The sequence below is a fragment of the Periplaneta americana genome, chromosome 15 (genome assembly GCF_040183065.1).
Source record: "Periplaneta americana isolate PAMFEO1 chromosome 15, P.americana_PAMFEO1_priV1, whole genome shotgun sequence".
NCBI lineage: Eukaryota > Metazoa > Arthropoda > Insecta > Blattodea > Blattidae > Periplaneta > Periplaneta americana.
Genome location: NC_091131.1, coordinates 80,168,180 through 80,190,172, shown reverse-complemented (window position 1 = coordinate 80,190,172; position 21,993 = coordinate 80,168,180). Strand labels below are relative to the sequence as shown.

Sequence of the window (21,993 nt, the reverse complement as noted above, 5' to 3'; positions counted from 1 at the left end):
CTGCTAAGAAACATCCAATGTCCTTGGTTTTCAATATAAACACCTTAAAATATGTTGAATACATTTGGTTTTCATATCCTAACATACTAAACCTACATATGTTAAAGTATTACATTTAACATAATTACGCTATAAATTGTCGTAATATATTATAAGAAAATTAAAATAATAAAAAAATGGTACGTAATAGGAACTTTTTGGCTTTGAATTTGATTTCAGCATGCTAAAAATACCCTAAAAACACTAAAACTTTGGAGGCGGGAATTTCATCGCAGACTAGTGTAATTATCAGGAATATTAAGTCATAATGAACATTGTCACATTCGTCATCACGTCTTCATAGTTGTCAAAGCAATTGTCAGTTATCATCACAGTCATTGTTAATAGTGCAGCAATGTATGACAGTCATAACATTTGTCATAGTCATTGTCATTATCATTTGTAGCAATCATTGCTGCAGTTACTACAGTTCAATCATATTTATAATTGGTCTGAAATGTAAACTTCAAAATAATTTGTTTTTTTGCTATCAATATAAAACACATATTTCTGGGTAATACGGTACCTTATATTAGTACTGATATACTCACATGCATCTTTTGTTACTGCTACAGGCTGGCAAACAGCAACAATATGAATTGGGTCAGTGGCTGCGTAAGAGATACAGCAAGTTCCTTCCTGAGATGTACAATCGTGAAGATATTTTTGTTCGTTCAACTGATGTTGACAGAACACTTATGAGTGCTGAAAGCAACTTGGCTGGCTTGTATCCTCCAAGACAATGGCAGAAATGGAGTGCAAATATAAGCTGGCAACCAATACCAATTCACACAGTTCCAGAAAACATGGATCAGGTAACATTGAATTTTTTCTCTTAAGTTCTGTAGTAGGTAGTTTCCACATTATACAGTGTGAATTTAAATTCAACCGACAAAATTCCAAGAGTTGTAGATAACACCCAACTAAACAATTAGAGATATGAAACCACAGAAACCAATTGTTCACAAGATACAGGGTGTTAAATTTTTATTTGAAACCTACAGTACTTACACACGTTTTTATTTGAAACCTACAGTACTTACACACGTTCAGCTTACTTTTAATTTTACTTGTAGACAGTTATAATTTATTTTACCAAACCATGATTAGTTAACAGAAATAAAAAATAATATTGTACGAGTAGAAATGTATATACAAAAAGCAAAAATTTGATGTAATTACACAATCTTCTGACAAAAGTAAATTACTGCAGATTTTACCCAAAATATGATCCTCCTGATTCAATATAGGCTATGCATCTCAATTATTACCCGTATGACCATCACAAACAGAACAGGAATTTCTTTTAACTCCTGAACTGCAGCAATGACCCACACCACAAACTCTTCAGCTGAAGTAACTGGAGTACGATAAATTTTGGTCTTCATGTGTCCCCATAAAAAAAAAATACGGACGTAAATCAGGTGACCTAGCCCTAGCAGGTCAGAATACTGGAGCACCAAGTCCAATCCATCTAATACGAAATGCATTGCCAAAGTATTCCAAGTCATTGCACTGTTTGAGTAGGCGATTTTTAAACAGAGTGCCTTATGTTGTGGACTGAGTTGAGATACAGTGCGAGCACATGCATCCCACAGGAGGTAATTTTATTATCGGATTCTCCCTTGGATACTTTCACCCCCGTTTTGCTAAGAAACAAAAAGATTTTTCGGCATATGGTTTACTACCTCAAAACATTTCAAATGTCTCCTATTATGCAACAAAGCATGTTGATGAATTTAAATTCACCCTGTATATGTGCCAGAACAGAATAATTTAGTATAATGTATTTAAGTGGTAATAATTAAACATGGAGGACAATTGTGACACTGTTTGATGGCAGAATATTGCATTGTCACTACTGTATTATTGTACCAAATTAAGAAAACGAACGTGAAAAGAAGACAATTCAATAAGATTTTTCATGTCTAGAAGAGACTTTATTGGCCTTATGAGTTCGGTGTTGCTATAGCTTATCTAATTTATTTGCCTAAGGAAGAATGTCTTACAAAATGTAATGTCATATCCAAGAGCCAATTCATGAGTCAGCACCAAAAAGAATTTGTTGTCTTCGGAATACATTAATGCAATCAAGATGTCCTGCAACCTTACTGCAGTGCTCTCCATTCCTGGCAGAGCTTTCAGCACGACTCGTTGCCGTCAACCTGGCTGCAACGAGACAGAAACTCTTGGCCACGTGTTGGGCTTTTGTCGGAAAGGAGAGTTATTGCATAACAGGCATCATAGAGTCCGTGGAGCTATCGCCTGTCTTCTTTGGGACAAGGGTTGGGAAGTTCATGAAGAGGTCCAATGTATTTTTGAAGAGAACTCTCACAGAAGAACGGATATAATAACAATAAACAGGCAACAACAAAAGGATATTATCATAGATCCAACTATATGCATGGAGAGAGATCTAAACCAAGCTTATCAGGTTGATCATGAAAAGAGGGCCATTTATGAACCTTGTATTCCCTACCTTAGTGCCAAGTATAACATCCCTCTCTTCAATTGGTCAGTGACAGGTTTATTTTTTGGTGCTTGGAGTTCTTTACAAAAATTTACATATACCGTATTGGTCCGAATATAAGCCGCACTTTTTATTCAAATTTCAAACTCGAAAAGTTGGGGTGCGGCTTATTTGCGCGGCCGATAAATTTAAACTTGAAATGTGGCGCATGTTGCTACCGGTAATTTTATATCAACTTCCAGAGGCACGTCATTGAATTGCGTCAGCGCCACTCTTACCCATTACACCAGATCGGCAATGCCGACGAGACGCCCGTATTTTGGGACATGCCGAGCAATATGACAGTTGACAATAAAGGGGCGAAAAGCATATCATTGAGAACAACTGGAAATGAAAAACAAAGAATCACTGTGATGCTGGCGGTTACGGCAGATGGAGGAAAACTGTACGTTATTCTGAAGCGTAAACTATGCCCAAGGAGAATTTACCTAAGGGATTAGTGATTCGTTGCCAAGAGAAAGGATGGATGACAACCGAACTGATGGTGGACTGGCTAGCTACGGTTTGGAATCGCAGACCAGGTGTGCTGCTCTGTAAGAGGGCTATGTTAGTATTGGATGCCTTTAAAGGTCACCTCACACTCGAAGTAAAGAAGAAAATTACTGCATTGAAGACAGACCTAGTCGTCATACCTGGAGGTATGACATCAAAATTGCAGGTGCTTGATGTCGTCGTGAACAAGCCTTTTAAAGACCAACTCCGAAAACAATTTTCGGATTGGCTTCTAGAAGGGGGTCATGCATTCACTCCATCTGGGAAGATCAAGAAGCCATCTGTCAGCCTTATGTGTGAGTGGATTCTCTCTTCATGGCACACGATATCACCAGATTCAATCATCAAAGGCTTCAAGAAATGCTGCGTGTCTAATGCTCTGGATGGCAGTGAGGACGACGTACTTTGGGCGGAGAGTGATGAACAAAGTGACAGTGATGAAACAAATACCGGTACCGGTAGTAGTGAAGTCAGCAGTGACATTGGAGAAGACAGTGATTAGTTGTACCGGTATTTTTGGTGATTTACCCACGTAATACCGTAATTGAAGAAAAAGTGTTTAAAAAGTGTAAACAGTTTTTTAACTGGATAATGTGACTGGTAAATTTCACTGCACTCAATTTTCCTTTTTTTCTCATTCTGCACTCAATTTTTCTTTTTTTTTTTTTCTCCTTTCCCCCTAAAATTAAGGGTGCGGCTTATACTCGGGTGCGGCTTACACTCGGGCCAATACGGTAATTTTTTTTAAATATCAATACCATCTTTGAAATTCAAAAAATCATCTCACAAATTCTTAAAGATTCCCTGCAAATTATACAATTCATTTATACCACTCAGAAGGTCTTAATTAAGGATATGGTAATTTTAAATAAAAATCTTTTATTTATTAGTACAAAATCATCAGTACCAGTTGCAGAAGACACAGCCCTGCAGTATACATTGACTACACCCCAACTCTGACTACTAGCAACAGGCATCTATAATGAACACCGATCAAAATACCCCTCATTTCTTGTGAAAAACAACAACTGAATAGACTACAGTGACCTATAGTGGACTTTATGTTATCAGCAAACAGCTGGATACATTAAGAAGATTGATTGATTTTATTTGTATGTATAATTTTAAGGTCATCTACTAAGATTTTATTTTATAATTGATAACCAGTGGTGCTTAATTAATAATATTAATAATAATAATAATAATAATCCGTGGCGCTACAGCCCGTGAAGGGCCTAGACCGACCAACTGGCTGCTGGACTCACGCCCACATGCTGAAGCAGAGGTGGATGATCATCCAACCAGAATGGAGGTATCGTGTAGTTAGCACGATGATCCCCCCAGCCGTTATAGCTGGTATTCGCAACCGGATTTCGCTACCTATCATAGCTCTCCAAGTGCATCACGATGCTGGATGGGCACCGGTCCCATACACTGGCCGAAATTTCATGAGAAAATTTCTTCCCCCATGAGGAATCGAACCAGCATGTATTCCGTAATGCGAGTCCTAGGCGGGATGCCTTAGACCGCGACACCACGGCGCAGGACATGGTGCTTAATTATTACATTTTATTTTTATAACAATATTCATCTTTAATTCATTATATTTATTTGCTATTAATTTCCGGATCCTCGTAGACATCCTTAATTAAGGCTGGATGATTTATTTCTTTCTCTCTCTTAAAAATTCACTACTAGGACAGTTTTTCACATTGATTCTTCATCTTAACTTAGCAAAAAAATTGGGTTTATAATTAATATGTAACAGTAATTTAATTTTTTTAAATGTTGATTTTTTATACTTTCTAAAGGTATGCTTTTCTTCCTTAGATTGTGAAATATTATATATTGTTAAAAAAATTCTGGAAATGAGTACTTTTGCATACTGAACAAACGAAAGGCTATTACAGTTGAGCTAAAACTTGTATGAAAAAAAAATAATCAACGTTTCCTTTTCTGCCTATACAATGAATGAAACTTGCAACATCACAATCATTTCTCGTGCATTTACTTAATGCAGTGTTAGAAACATTTTTTCGAAATTTTCATCTCTTAAGCAAGTATATAGTTTCAGAGTAATCTGTACCTTGATACTGAAAAGTACAAAAAATTAAAGTGGGGTCAAGAAGCTCATCATACACTGACTGTTAGAATCACATGCAAAACCTAAGTCTGCTCTGATAATCAGGTTCTGTTAAACTCTGAACTACACGAATTTTATAAAGTTTTAATTTTAATTGTTTCATACCTCTTATCACTGAAGACTGTGACACCCCTACCTGCTAAGCTACAAGACGGGATGATATCATAGAACTTCTCTCTAGTTGGTGGCCAATTTCATCTAACATCTCCTCAGTGAGAACACGCTTCACACATGTTCAGTTCTTATCCAATACTGATCCAGTTGTACGAAATTTCTTCACTAAATTGTAAATAATTGCTTTAGAATACTCTGGTGAATTAGTTTATTACAACTGTTCTCCAAGAGTCGTATTTCACGAAGTTGTCGTAAATAAACACCTGTTGTTCAAGGCTTATATTTCATAATGGACATACTACTGCACTCTAAATGTACGGTATACAGCTGCACCCTCACTGTGTGAATGTGTTTACGTAACTAAACACGAAATGTACGTGAGCAAGAGATCTGATCACTACGATGGCACAGCAGTTACTATGCATACGACTTTCCGCTGACACTGGTCTAGCCCTGGTTGACTTGCTCTGTACTTGTGCAGTGCTGCAGTACAAAATATAGTAGTCAACTTGTGTACTGTGTAATGGCTACTGATCATAATAGCAATGTATGTTGAAACTTTTGCAGTATTTGTGAGTAGTGTCGTCACTTGTAAGTTATATCTTCTGTTATTTCCATATTTTTAATGCTTCCCAATGAAAGTTCATGGCTTACAACAATACACAGCCTAGACATGACATATGCGGTAATATATTTTTTTATCAACATTTTGTGGAATAATTTCATACTGAACACTGCTCACGAGAATAGTAACATTGATATATCTTATGATCCAATAGTAGGCATTACTGTTGAAGCATGAAAACAAAATAGAAAGTTGTAACTGACTATTGTCTGTACATTTCGAACTGACGGCTCAAGGTCATTTCGTCTCCTCTACACTGTACCCCTTCTCCTAAGCTCTGGCTGATCCCCTTCCTCTCTAACATGCTGCGCCATTGGTCCAGCTGACTTTTCTTGAGGAGAACGGTTCAGAAGTGGGAGTAAGCACGCATGGCAAATGCAGCCCATTGCTTGACCTTGAGCTGCCAGTTCGAAATACACAGACTATAGTATGCAGTAGTATTGCCTTGTGTGTGAACAGGCAAGCAACTTGCTGTTGCAACTCTTAAGGCACATCTGCATGGTTCAACTTTTCTTTCAACTTTACGCATTCAAGCTATGTAAGCAAGATTGATATTTAATATTGATTAATATATTTATTTCCATTTATTTTTACTCATAGTCCTATTCACTACGCTCCTCTATTGATTATTATAAATTTTGGAATGAAAGATTAATGGAAGTTCGAATTAAACTTAGAAGAGGTTTTATGACAGTAATAGGCACCTGTGCACCTGTGGAAGGAGATGAAGATAATAGTGAGTTGTTTTACAATAAATTACAAATCATCATCAATAAAGTTAATAAATCAGACATGTTACTTTTATTAGGGGATTTCAATGCAAGAATTGGTAATAATGAAGTTACAGGACACATTGGAAAACACGGCGAACCAACTTGTAATAATAATGGACAAAGACTACGAGATTTTGTGATTTACAATGATCTAAAAGTAATGAATTCTTTCTTTAACCACAAAAATACCGTATACACACATATACATGGCACGCAAGAGGATCACAATCTATTATTGACTATGTCATTTGTAATCAAAAATTGTTTAGCTTCGTTTTAGATGTCAAAGCTTGTAGAGGTCCTGAATTAGAGACAGATCATTATTTAATTGTATCCCCTATTAGAATACCAGCACCATGGGTATAAAAGAAATATTAAAAATTCCAAGCAAGAAAGTACTAGGCTAATTTTTAAAGTAGACTTATTGAGAGATGATAATATTCAATGCTTTATGAATGTAGAATAAAGGAATATCTTCAAAAAATCAAAACCTCGGATAATATAGAGGAAGAATGGAACAACTTAACAGATATTTTAAAAAGGGCTGCATTTGAAAGTATTGGCGTAAAAAATATTAAGCAGAAGAGAAAAAGAGGCATACTAAAATGGGATGAGGATATCAAAAAGATGATAAATGATAAACGCGAAGCATGTCTCCGATTTTTACAAACAAAAGAACTTGAAGATGAAATTGATTATAAAAGGAAGAGAGCAATTGCAAAACAAGAAACAAGAAAGCGACACAGAGAGAAATGGAATGACTTCGTCTCAAGATTAGAAAGAGATTTAACATTATCAAGACCCAAAACTTTCAAAATTTTAAAGAAAATAAATTCGGAGATAAAAGAAAATGTTATAAACCCTATTCCTAACGAATTTCTACTTGATTACTTTAAAAATATATGGTTTCAAAAAAACATCTCTCTTACATTACAGACTTCCAACAACAACACAACAGATATTATTACTTATGATGAACTTATTGAAGTATATAAACGTTTAAAAAACGGGAAAGCCCCAGGCGAAGATAATTTAAATTTCGAGCTTTTTAAATACGCTGGAGAAGAATTTACCTATAGATTTTTATATTTCTTAAACAATATATGGGCAGGTTCGAAACCCCCAGAAAGTTGGCAAAAAGCCATTGTAGTACCCATTTATAAGAAAGGAAACAAAAAATTATGTGAAAATTACAGGGGTATAAGTCTTCTCAATTCGGGATATAAGATCTATACAGCCATAATCACATCTTTACGAAGACAAAATCACTGAAGAACAGACTGGATTCCGAAAAGGAAGATCATGTTGTGGCAGCTATTTCACCATGAAGATTTTAATTGAAAAGCACAGAGAATTTAATATTCCAACCCACTTAGCTTTTATTGATTTCATAAAAGCATTTGATAGCGTTGATAGAAATAAACTTTTAGAGATTTTACGCTATGATAATGTGCCAAACCAAATCATTCTCTCCATTTATAATTTATATCAACAAAATGAAATTGCCATAAGAACTGAACGCGGAACTACTAGCTGGACTTCCATAAACCAAGGTGTTAGACAAGGGTGCGGTCTTTCCCCTCTGTTGTTTATTATATATATGAACCATATTTTATACATTTGGAGGCAAAGTCATCACGCTGGAATTCAAATTAATCGAAACACAGTTCTCGATACACTAATGTTTGCCGACGATCAGGTTATTATCGCTAAAACAGAGGATGCTTTACAAAGAGCCATTTATAATTTGCAAATAACCGCCTCAGATTTCAATATGGAAATCTCAAAAGAGAAAACAAAAGTCATGGCATTTTCGGGAGAGAATCCAATTCCAAGTAAGATCATGATAAATAATACTTTAATTGAACGTGTTAATTCCTTTAACTATTTAGGTTATAACCTCTCTTACATCACTGATAAAGATATGTCGAACAAAATATCTAAATTTATAAAAATCACTGGCGTAATTAACACCGTCTTCAAATCATCCCATGTTCAGAAACATACAAGGCTAAAGGTATATAAAACACTAGCTCGACCAGTCCTCACCTACGGTAGCGAGGCCTGGACAGTCAGAAAAGCTGATGAGCAAAGGCTGACAACAGCTGAAATGAGGTTCATGGGATGAACAGCGGGATGCTCTTTGCTGGAACACCGTAAAAATGTGGACATATTGTAGGTACTTAAAATGGATCCTATAGTTAATTTTGTTCAACAATATCGACTTCAGTGGGAAAAACATGTCGAAAGGATGGATCGCACTAGATGGCCTAAACAGATTCTTACTTATGTACCAAGAGGAAAGAGGAAATTGGGAAGACCACGAAAGCGCTGGCATGAGACCGTAACAGATCCTGTAGGGTCTAATATGTGACGGATATGATGATGATGATGATGATGATGATGATGATGATGATGATGATGATGATGATATTTATGTAGTGAATATGACGTTCAAAACGACGAACTATTTAGACACAAAATCTGCATGCATCTTAATTTAATATGCGTTTTAAATTTGATTCTTTCAATGTTCCTCCCAGATTATATGCATACGTGCTTGAAAATTCAACCGTGTAGATGCAACTTCACAGATCTTGGGATGGAAAGCAGTAGATTGCACGTCATACTTTTCGTTTGTGTGTGCAAACATAGCATGCAAGTTTTGAATCTGCAGGATAGAAACTGAAAAGCAAAAGGAGTAATGTGTGACTGTTGCTTTATGTCAACCCTGCTTTACGAATATAAATGTCTTTTTACTTTAAGTAAACTTAAATTAGCAAAGTATATAACAGTTTTAAAATTTGACTATATCGAATAGCTTTTTAGTTTGACTTTCAAATTGCTTTGTTGTGATAGGCTAATTTACCTGTCTTGGATTTATTTGATCTAAAACAATTTTCTGTGCTACACCAGCAGGGAGTTGAATATCACTGCAGCAATTCCAATATATCGATGTTATTGAAAAACCAAGAAACATCTGTTTTAATTGTTTAATATTTTCCCCTCTCATTTATGTTATTTATTATGCATTTGTGTTTGAGCAATTAAATGTCAACTTACTATACTGCATTGGGAAGAAGGAACTTTCAAATTCAAAGGATTTTCTTGGGAATCTTTTTTTGCTGTTCCACCTTAAATGATGGCTCTGCATTATGCTAAATTGTGCAAAGGTCTAACAACAAACTATGTAACTTTTCCCACCAGGTCCTTGCTGGTGAACGTCCATGCCCACGTTACAATGCTGAAATGGAACGAGTGAAGTCATCACCTGAAATGAAACGCTTCAATGAGGAGCATGCTGAGTTGTACAAATATATAAGTGAGAAGTCTGGAGCTGTCGTGCATGACCCAGAAAGTCTAGAGTATATCTACAATACCCTGTTCATAGAGGATCTGTACAACTTGACATTGCCAAACTGGACGAAGGAAGTCTATCCAGATAAAATGAAACCAGTTGCTTCATTTAGCTTCACAGTCCCAGCTAAAACAAAGTTGTTACAACGGCTGAAGATAGGTGAGTTGGAAAGTAACACAATGTCATATCTTACTGTAGGAATGCACCACAACTTTTACTGAAAAAGAAATATTAAGCTCGAGGCAGTGGCTTGTAAGACTCAGACTTTAAAGTATAGAAGGTGTGGAAACACACAAAACGCATTATTGCCTATCATTAATCACACATCTAGAGTCTTGGCTTTCCATGCCAAAGAAGGTTCAAAGCCCAGCGAATTTAACAAAGAGAGGACATGATTTTGAAATCACTGACTTTGACAATTCTGTTTCAGATAGAGTTCATGATGTTAAACTACAAATAATGCCCATTGCTTGTCAGTATATATTTTCATTAATAAATTTTCTCGTATGTAATTGTGAAAACTTTGTAACTAATTCAACAGTTCATAGCATAAATATTCTTAAAAAATGACTTTCATACTCCATCAGCAAATTATCATGCTATCAAAAAGGAGTGTGTTATATGGCAGTAAAAATTTTTAATAGCCTCCCTACTTACTTACTTACAAATGGCTTTTAAGGAACCCGAAGGTTCATTGCCGCCCTCACATAAGCCCGCCAGCGGTCCCTATCCTGTGCAAGATTAATCCAGTCTCTATCATCACACCCCACCTCCCTCAAATCCATTTTAATATTATCCTCCCATCTACGTCTCGGCCTCCCTAAAGGTCTTTTTCCCTCCGGTCTCCCAACTAACACTCTATATGCATTTCTGGATTCGCCCATACGTGCTACATGCCCTGCCCATCTCAAACGTCTGGATTTAATGTTCCTAATTATGTCAGGTGAAGAATACAATGCGTGCAGTTCTGTGTTGTGTAACTTTCTCCATTCTCCTGTAACTTCATTCCGCTTAGCCCCAAATATTTTCCTAAGCACCTTATTCTCAAACACCCTTAACCTATAGCCTCCCTATGGATATAAAAAATCAAACTCCAAACATAAGATTATTTAGGGTCAAATTAAAGAAGTATCTAATTTTCTGTTATTTTGCAAATTAAAATTGTGAACGAGTCTAACATTGCTTACCTTTTCAAAAAAACTGTTGAAATTGTACTCCTAGTGCTTTGAGACAGATATTTTAGCATCATAACAAGTTTTCATTCACTGATTGCAACTCTGCTTGCGAAATGTTGGCTATTTCTTCTTGTATGTTATTTTACAGTTCATTTAATGTGCCTCACAAATAAAAATATAGAAATTGAATGGGCTACAACCCTGCACTAATTACTCTGTCAGCAAACACGTCAGCAATCGCACGCAAAGAAGCCTGAGCTGTAAGAGCTGTAGCCCCACCTTGCTGAAACACATTATGCATTCGTTCTTCTTCAGTCAAGTGAGGAAAAACTGTTCTAAAATTACTGATATGTACCAGGTAGCATTAATTGTTTTGTGAAAAAAATAGAGCCCATTATTCTAGTTGCACTCATGGTACATCACACTCCGACCTTAGGATCATGTGTGAGTTTTGGACTTTTTATTAACTAGTACTGGTCATGTTGACTCTTCACTTAGGCATTCATCGAATTTGTCTTGATGCATAAGAAAGTGTGTGAGCTGTGTCAGTCCACCAATCATACAGAAACTGGAGTGTCAGCAGGCAAACAGGATGTGCTGCATTCATGGCACCACTGAAAGCAAGCCTGGGTAAAATGATGGCTCTGAATTACTTGGCCAAGAGAAATAAAAAACCCTCAGTTTATAGACATGTTTAATAATTGGTCTTACAATAAAAAAGTAAGATGTAATTTTAAAAACAATTTTAATGAAAATATTAAAAATTTATATAAGAAAAATTAATATGTACATATAGATATAACTAAGTCATTGTAGTGGAGCCTAATTAATTGTTTTACAGTAGTATCCTAACTGAAACATCACATTTATAGAAGCTCTTGAGAAGTAGGCTACGGTACTTTAGTCTTAACTCTTCAGTAGTAGTCTACTTCTTAAAACTTGTTAAAACCTTAATTATGATATCAATAATATGTGATTTAATAGTATTCTTCTTTTATTTAAAAAAATTTTGTGAATATTTTGTGTCTTCCTTTCCTTAAAAAAAAACATCTAAATTAGGTTTGGACCCACAGGCATCCGGACTTTCCCATTCAAGTGGTGTCCATTTCCCTCCCCCTATGAGCAGCTCTGATTAATGTCCATGTTTGAATTTGTTAAATCTTCTTTGAATTTTAGCGTCATGTAGTTTATGTTTATTTTGTATCTAAATAATTTGCAAACAGAAAATGGATCACAGACTACACTATTCTGCCGATTTAGTAGACTGCATTTGAGTCTAAAGGAAGCAGAAACAGTACAATGTGCTCTGCTGTTTTGATGAGAATTCAAGCCATCACATACTGGTAAAGCATCATGTCACAAAATGTTGGTGCCTAAGTATTTTTGACAATGTAAATATTATTCAGTGCCTAGAAAACAGCGCAAATATTAAGGATATTGATGGAGGGTTTAAGATGATATTTATTTATTTATTATTGTATTTTATAGGTAGATATATACTAGGAAATAAAATTAATTTGTATTAACATTGTATCAGATTCACTTTTTGTAATGAATTAATAACAACTCTTAAACGCCCATTTGCGTATAACCGATGTTTTCTTGTCCATAATATTCCTCGACCTCCATGTTGTACCACTTTCTGGTTGCAGGGGACTTGCTCCGCATGTTGTATCTAGTAGGTGAACATTGACTCTCTCCTATATGCACAGAACATTGTAATCAGTACTGATAATCAATGTAAGAAACATTTACCTTGACTACTCCCATAATAAAGTCACTTGTGTGGAAGGAGGATTGCCTACTTTGAATAAAGTTCTGCCTGCTCAAATACCCTCCTCACGAAATTAAAAATATTTGCATTGCCACATTGATGCTACCTTCTTTTACTGTTAAAATAAACTTAAATGGTTAATAATATGATCTAGTTTTTGCAAGATTTTATTTCTATTATGTTGTTGTTGTTGTTTTCTAATGCCAGGCGTTTGACAATAAAGTCATTTGACCTCTTGCACTCCAATATTTTTCAAAGATATTATCATGACCAGCCACTGAAGCACAGATTTTGAGGTGTTCCGAATCCATTTCTTGGTTTGAGTTGCACAATGGACAGTTAGGGGACTGATATATTCCAATTCTATGCAGGTGTTTGGCCAAACAATCATGGCCTGTTGCCATTCTAAATGCAGCTACAGACGATTTTCGTGGTAAATCGGGAATTAACTGTGGATTTTGATGCAGAGAGTTCCATTTTTTCCCTTGGGATTGTGTTATCAAATTTTGTTTGTTGAAGTCTAAGTATGTAGATTTAATAAATCTTTTCACAGAGTAATACGTAGATTTAGTAACAGGTCTGTAAGTAGTAGTGCTGCCCTTCTTTGCTAAAGCATCTGCATTCTCGTTTCCCAGGATTCCACAATGGGATGGTATCCATTGGAATACAATTCTTTTATTGAGTGATATTAATTGAGAGAGCATTTTAGTTATTTCTGCTGTTTGAGATGAAGGTGTGTGTTTAGAGACTATTGATAGAATAGCTGCTTTGGAGTCTGGTAATATAACTGCATTTTTAAATTTACTGATGTGGCATAGAAGATTCCTGAGACTTTCACTTATTGCAATGATTTCTCCATCAAAACTTGTTGTTCCATACCCAAGAGATCTATAAAGTGAGAAGAGACAGCACATAACACCTGCACCGGCACCTTGTTCTCTGGAAAAACAAGGATCCGTAAGTGTATAAATGAAGCCAGTTTTGTGGAGGGTATCTAATATTAATTGTCTCTAAAGACAATTGTTTTAATATTTCAGTGTTTACTTCTGATTTCAGTATTTCTTCTGTTAAATTTAGATTATATTCCATATTTAATAGAGTTAAAGGGTTTGGTTTAATTTGTAGATTTTCTTTTAAATTCGGGATATTGATTTTCTGTTTTAATTCTTGAACAATGGATATGAAACTTTTTTGAGTTTTCAATCTACAGAGAGGACTGTATGAATGTCGATTGTTTCCTGGTAATCTAATAAGTTTTTCATATTGAATCAGTGCTTTTTCTTCTATTGTCATTTTGATGCTGTTAATATTAGTGAGGAATCTCATAGAATCTATTGGAGTTGTTTTGATTCCACCAGTAATGATGATTTCTATTATATTCCTTTTTCTTTAATAGGTCCTCTGATGGGAGAAATGGTAAAACACATGATTGAAAAACGTGATGGTGTCCTTAGACCTAATTATAAAATGTTTATGTACTCTGGCCACGACGTCACAATCGCCAATTTTCTCATGGCTTTAGGTGTTTTTGATCCACAGAGTCCTCCTTATAGGGCTCTAATAATGGTGGAATTATGGAAGACAAAGCAAGGAAAGCATAAAGTTATGGTAAGAATCACAACCATATGTAGGAGTCTAGGAATGATATTGAAATAATATTGTAATATATTATATTACAATTTACTGTTGTTGTTTAGTCAACTGTCCGAAGGCAGGTCTGAACCTCACAAGTGATACCAACAAGACACTACTTATGAGGTAACTAAGCCAGAAGATGATGGAGTAGGGTGGTCAGTTCCTTTCCTCCTCCATTGCATACATTGCTGATTAGTACATGTTACAGTAACCAGACTTTCGATGCATACAAGTAATTGTTCTCCTTCTGACACGTATCATGAAGTGAGATGTACTACCTGATAATAGATGTAGGCTACATATCAGCCAGAACTTCAATCAGAGGAAAATTTACTGTGTTGAGCATATTAAATGAAGCATGTGTGCTTACTTTACTTCGTATATAAAATCTTGAGTAAACAATACTGTGAAATTTATTCAGAATTAAATCTATGTAGCAGAGCTTCAATTGTTATCATCAATTCATTCCAAAAAACTGTAGCAGTTTTCTAAACATAGATAATTGAATCATTTAAACCCATGTTACTGCAACAATTCCTTTCCAAAATAAAAGCTAGCCACATATTATAAACAAACAACTTTATTTTAGGTTATAGCTTTGAACAGAATTATGTATTACAAGAAATGTCATCCCTTAACACTGACACATTTATTTATTTTATTAAAAAATTATTACAGTAATTCGGAAGTTAGATACACATATTGAAATGTTACGTATACACAGGAGGTGAGAAGCCCAAACTAATTTTAAAATTGTTAACTTCCAAGTTGTAAAATATTATTGACGGTTGCAGCTTTAATTGAAATTTTGACTCTAAAAGGTAAATAAATATATTGTTGCTGTTTTATGGATTTAAGTTCCTTATTTTTGCTATATTATTAGATTAAAATAATCGATGTTGAAGTAAAGTCTTGAGTTTTGACAAGAATTATGTAATCTTTAGTAAATGAAAATGTGACTGTATGAATTTCCTTAATTTCAAAATGGTACAAATGTTTAGGCATGTAAATGTAGTGTTCATTTATTTGTATAGGTTTATTTCCGCAACTCAACTGCACATGAGCCCTATAATCTTATCATTCCTGGATGCCAAGCTGCTTGCCCATTGGATGACTTTGCGAGACTTCTTAAGCCTGTAATTCCTTTTAACTGGGAGAAAGAGTGCAAGAAGGGTTTATTTTCTGATGACTTTGCCTTCAATTCACTTGCAATTATCGGTTTGTATATCAGTTTGTCCATAGTCTGGAAATTAAGTTTAAGTTTAGATTTAAGACCTCTCCTGGCACCACATATTCATAGTCATCCTATCATAATATCATCTGGATAGCATAACTCCGCTTTCCAGGCACCCCAACCTCAGGAGTGGGTTACACATAAGCCATTGCCAGGAAAGACAGGAGAGATAGAAATGTCGAAGACAATCTGGTGGCATTGGGGGGAGGAGGGAAAAGTAATCTATAGCAAGATACAGTATGTAACAAATAAATTACTTAGCCATAGTGCACAAGATAAATATTTGTGTGGTGGCATTTATATCTTGGCATTGTTTGCTTTATTGAATCAGGAAGGTACGTACCTCCTCCCAATTCACCTGTTCTCTCAATTAAATAGTGCATTTTTACTTAATATAAGATTTCATCTTTTGTGCTCTGTAAATGTTAGTTCAAGAAAATAAAAACAAATGAGATTATTGATGATAAAGTAAATAACTGAAATTTTGTGAAATGTATGAGACTTATAATGAGAAAGTATGTTTCATTTTTAATGACAGTGACTTTTAATTATTTTTAACTGAATGGAAAAAACTATTCTATTTAAACAATTGGGTCAAATATTGTAATTGTACTTTTTTATTTTATTATAATTTGATGAAGAATGATCAAATTTAATAATACTTCATTAACAACACAGATTTATTTTCCATAACAGCATGACCTAAAAATTTTATATGGTATATTTTTGGAAGACTATATTATGAAGAGTAAAGGCGAAAAACAATCAAAGTCACAATTCTCATAAGGGTGATATCATCAAATTCAGTATGTTACTGCAAACTTTAGCGTTTTTCTTATAAAAACTGGTAAAGGAGAATTATCACCAAGGATACAGTCATCCTTTGCTACTTTTTCAGTAGGAACAGCAATAAATTTTACAGTATTACACTGATTTAGAAAATGACATCACCCTTAAGAGAATTGTGACTTTGATTGTTTTTCCCCTGTACTCTTCAATATAGATAGCAAATTTCAATGGTAACGAAACTAAATACTTTAAATACATTTGTTAAGAATAAAAACATATTTATAACTTTGCTGTTTTTCTTTTTAGCTTTGATGGTGAGTGGCATTTTAGCAGTTCTTCTTCTGTTGTCCATGGTTTTCGGAATTACATACTGGAAGAAGCAGAGAATGTCTTCAAATTATTACTACCACAGACTACATCAGGACGTCAGTTAGAGAAATTGATGAATTTCTCTCTCCTCTTGCTAGTCTTTCAGCCAGGTAATTTTCTACCTGGACATTAAATTTCACATTGAATGAATTCTTTGCGAAATTTTTATTACTTCTGAATTTTGTCAAAGTTAAATATTTCGTTTTTGACAGTTGAAATTGCATAAAAAGTCAGAATAATTTTACCATAAAATTATTTTTTTTGGGGGGAAAAGGGTTTTTATTGTTTTACATTCACATTTAATTATTAGATTGTAATAGTGGCACGTCACATTTCACATTTCTGTTCTTTTTCGGACAGTTTTATTTTGTTCTCTGAAAACAAATAATTTTATTTGTCTTGAATGGTAAAAGAATATTTTTGTAACAGGTAAGAGGTAATGTATCTTGAGAGGTGTTCAAGTACCTATTCCAATGATACGATCTTGTTAAAAGAATCAAAGATTTAAGTGTTATTAAAATTATGTCATAAAATTTTGCTCAAATATAAGAAACAAAGAAAGATAAGTTCATATAAAACGAATATCTTGAGAATTTTTACAGCATAAAAGTATAACAACAATATGTTGAAGCATAAAATTGCATAAATTAATTTATGAAGAATTTCTAGATACAGTATTTCGAATACTATGCAGATACCCGAATTTTTTTTATATCCGCAAATACTGTATATTTATAATTAATATAAAAGTTTGTAAAAAATCAGAAATCACATTTCCTTTGGCAGTAGCTGTGATAAATGCACCAGGTTAAGCTATAGAATGAAAGTAACATTATATCCTACATAGCACATTGTCATGTATGATATTTTAGGGAACATTCCTGTTGACTGGAAAAAAATATGTAAGATATTAACATATGGCTTGTAATAGATGTATATATTTTAGTCCATATGTACGATTTAATGTCCCTTCTAACTAGTGCAGACTTATATGACCTGTAATTGCTACATTAAGGCTGCAGGTTCCGTCCAACTGTTCATTAATTTCATGGAGATATTTAAGATTTTATAGGGGTGTGTGAGTTTTATTATTGTTGTGGTGAATTTTAATGTAAGTGAAATGGTGTGTGCAGAATTTTTTTCATTTTTGTCCATATTCTCAAGCCTCATAATGTCATTCCCTAAAGGCATTCTGTTGATGCTTAAATTTCTACAGTAGGTAAGATAGGCTACATTTAAAATACCAGTATTTGTTGCTCAAGGGTTTCATTGCCTATGTCGTACACTAAGCAAACTTGCTATTTAAACAAAGTTTAACAATACCTTCTTTCTGCATGTTGTTATAGCGCATAAATGGATATGTTTAAATGTATGATATGAGGTTGTTTTCACTGGTTTCAAACTGTATTTATGTTCGATGTAGTGACAATATTTTCTATCTTTTTCTTTTTAACAATGCAAAGGAGGACGTCATATTCTGTATACTCCTGAGGAGGAAAAATTTTGTTAATTATTCACATTTCAACACAATTTCAGTATTCTTTTCTTATTTCTGTCTTTGCTGTGTATATCCATTTCCAAACATGGAAATTATTTCAGTATTTTTCTGCTGCTGTTATCCCGGATTTTGGGTTGGTTGAGGATTGGTCTTTTGATTCTTTTCTGAAGGAATTTAGTTTTGAGCATTCAAATATTATGCGTTCGAAAGTTTCAGTTTCACATATTTTGTAAAGTGAACACTCTGTGATACAAAATCTGTTAAGCTAGGATTTTGTCACTCCTTAAAGGCAATTAATAATTGCGTGTTTGCGTGCGGAAATTGGCAGTAGGTTATGTTCACGATCCTACTCAGTAGATTATTATTATTTCCCATCTTCATATCACAGAAAAATTAATATGTAGCAACCTTCTCTAGATTTGTCCCTCGCTCTTTCTATCTACTCTATTTCTGGAAGGAAGTATAGGTTTTCTGTTCATATGGATATAAAGTTATTGACAAGAGTTCTAAAGCTTATTGCATAAAACATAAATTTGTTCTCTACAGAGGCAGATAAGCTTTAGGTGCTCTAATCTACTGGGTGTTCATTTCAAAGTGTGTCATGACGTCACTGTTAGGTCACCGATTTGAAGCGAGTTTCAGCTTATATGTTAGAGAAGTTGCCTATTATTTAAGGCGTTCTTCAATCTGAACTTGAGAACGTGTACGGTATAACTTGAATGTCGTAGCAGCAGATGGTGGTCTGTACGATCTGTGTGCTACCATAACCTCTTTCGAACTGTGTTTTGCGCCGGCAAGTCGTACGCAGGGTATTTGTTATCATCAGTTGCGTATGGTAACATTCCACAACACAAATCAAATGCTCCATGTCCATGTTGACCGTCGAAGTTAATGTCAACAAATACGTAAGTAATCGTCTTAACCCTCTCCCCATATCCCTACAGTATGTATTTCCAAATAGTTCACATTCCTGCCACTACCGGCGTTACCGTACGTATTGGTATGCACTCTTCAGAATGAATGCTGTACTTGCTAGGCAACTTCTCTACCTCATAGGTTATACACCTCTGCGAAAGTGTAGTAAGATTGAATTCTCTAGGCTCATCGGCTAGCCACATGACGGCATACAACGAGCCATGACACACTTTGAACTGAACACCCAGTATAAGTTCATGCTGCCCTTTTCCTGAAGTAGTCATGTATTCTGAATTATTCTCGTGTTAAAAAATTGATTCATTGATAACTACTGTCTTTACTACCTTAGTATATAGATTTAACATGTGGACGGATAAATTTGTTTTTAAAGTTAAAGTTGTTGGGCATCATTAATAAAGTAGGGAGGGGGGGAGGAATTGGTACTAAGCTTAGTACTTTTCATTTAGTAAGAACCTTTCAAGCTGTTTCATTAATAACTTAAGACATTATGCAGATAAACATGCATTGCAGTACACAATTAATAAGCTGCCACCATGATAGATATACCATGATAGACATACATATACACTAGGTCATTTATATTGGCTTAAGAGGTGCTATGGCCAAAATACCTAAATTATCACTTTTTGATGTTTTGACATTTGACTAGTAAATTGATTTATTAGATCGTTATATTCCAGTGATACCAACAATTTTGACTAAGTGTTAAGAATAACTGAAGCATTAAGTCTGTCCTCATTCATTTCTGAATGTAAATAATTTTGAACTGTAAGCAAAAAAAAAGTCCCGTTCTCCAGAGCAATTATTCCTGAAATCAAGGGAAAAAGTGTCAGGTAATAATGAGAAGCTGGATTTCTCTCCTAGAAATTCATTCCACGATTGCTTGGGCTCCATAATCATCTGGACAGTCTTTCATCCTTTGTGTAAACTTAGTTATTATAATGGAGATAAAAACACTCTTAAAAATTGCTGCTCTAGGGTAGCCTACTTGGTAAATCCGGCCCTGCTTCTCTGTCTCAAGTGACAGAATGTACAGAACTTCAGAATTGCTTATGCTAGTAAATTTTAAAAGCCATGTACTTAATTTTATAATCATAGGTAAAATATGTATGTGTAATTTTACTTTCCCATTGTATCAGTGTCCTAATGCACATTGAAGCAAAGTAACTGATAATTATTTGCCATTACGTTTACAGTTGCTCTGTAGTTACCTGGCCATTGTTTCTTATATTTTAAAAAGGAAACTAAATTGGGGAAGCATTATTTTATATGAAGTTCTGTAATTCCTAGTCAGAAGTGTTTCTGTGATGCAGTTGTATTGATTTTGAATGTTCGGTCTAGTAAAAGGTACGAATTGTATTCAATAGTGATATACGTACAAATATTTAATGTGAAAATGTGGGTGCCACTGTCCTCATTTGAAATGTGCTTCCATTGCATTCCTGTGTTGCATATGGCTGTGCTCAAGTGTTGTGTGCTGTTTTTAAAAACTGATATTTTGTATGAAAATAATGCGATCATTGTGTGAAGGCACTGAGATTTCATAAATCAGTTTGATCCTATTAAATGCACAATATAATTAAAAAATAAGTATATGTAGAATGTATATTGTGAATACAATTTGTTTTACATTCTGTGGTGTTTAAAATAATGTTCCTTTTGCATCCCTTTCCTCCAGTCACATATCCTGTCCAGAAAATTCTCTCTCCACTTTATGGATGTCTGGAATTGATATCTGAATACCAAATTACTATCAGAGGTAAGTGTAAAATAAATAATATATTATTTATATTATTTATATTATTATTATTATATTATTATTATTATTATTATATTATTATTATTATTATTATTATTATTATTGTTGTTTTGTTTCCAATGATCACTTGCGAGCTAACAAAGAGGACACAGAATTTTGGGGCACTGATTTTGATGGTTCTATTTGGTTTGAAATTAATTATGTAAAATAAAGTATAGTAAAACCCAATTATACAATGCTCAAAGGTTACAGAGTTATTGGTAGTGAAATGTGGTCTGTCACTCCTTAGTTCACATATCTATCTTGTGCTGAATTCTGGCAGGTATTTTCAATAGTTCAGAGTTTGAGTGCTGAATGTGTAGTGGGAAGGTTCTTAGTTTGATACTTGCTTAGATTTTTTTTAGTTGTTCTGCGTTTAGAATTATCGTAGTAAATGTATTAGATGTGTTTCTTATAAGTTTAAAATAATGGAGGAACAGAAATATTGCTTTTCTGAATGCAGTGTCTTACTTTGAGAGATACTGTCTTAACACTATCTTCGAATTGTGTTTACATTCAAAGGCATATTTGTGAAGGGAAAGATCATGATATTGGAATCTTCAACCATTAAACTATCACACTTTTCCACTGTTCTGAGAACTAGCTGTGTTGTTATAGAGCAACTATATCGGATTTAGCTTTATCATTAAAACTAAAAGGTATGTGCCATCATATTCATGTAGTTATGGGTAGTCGAAAAAAGTTTTGTTA

At 34.4% G+C, this 21,993-nt stretch overlaps 1 protein-coding gene across 1 annotated transcript in view; it reads left to right on the top strand.

Annotated features, from left to right (window-relative positions):
* Positions 1-21,118, top strand: part of LOC138715156 (prostatic acid phosphatase-like) — a 29,436-nt gene extending 8,318 nt beyond the window's left edge. The window contains exons 3-7 of the mRNA XM_069847715.1: positions 615-854; positions 9,924-10,233; positions 14,420-14,631; positions 15,693-15,876; positions 16,988-21,118. Of these exons, the coding sequence (XP_069703816.1) occupies positions 615-854; positions 9,924-10,233; positions 14,420-14,631; positions 15,693-15,876; positions 16,988-17,115 (1,074 nt within the window). The 3' untranslated portion in view covers positions 17,116-21,118. The remainder of the gene's footprint in view (positions 1-614; positions 855-9,923; positions 10,234-14,419; positions 14,632-15,692; positions 15,877-16,987) is intronic.
* Positions 21,119-21,993: the final 875 nt, after the last annotated feature.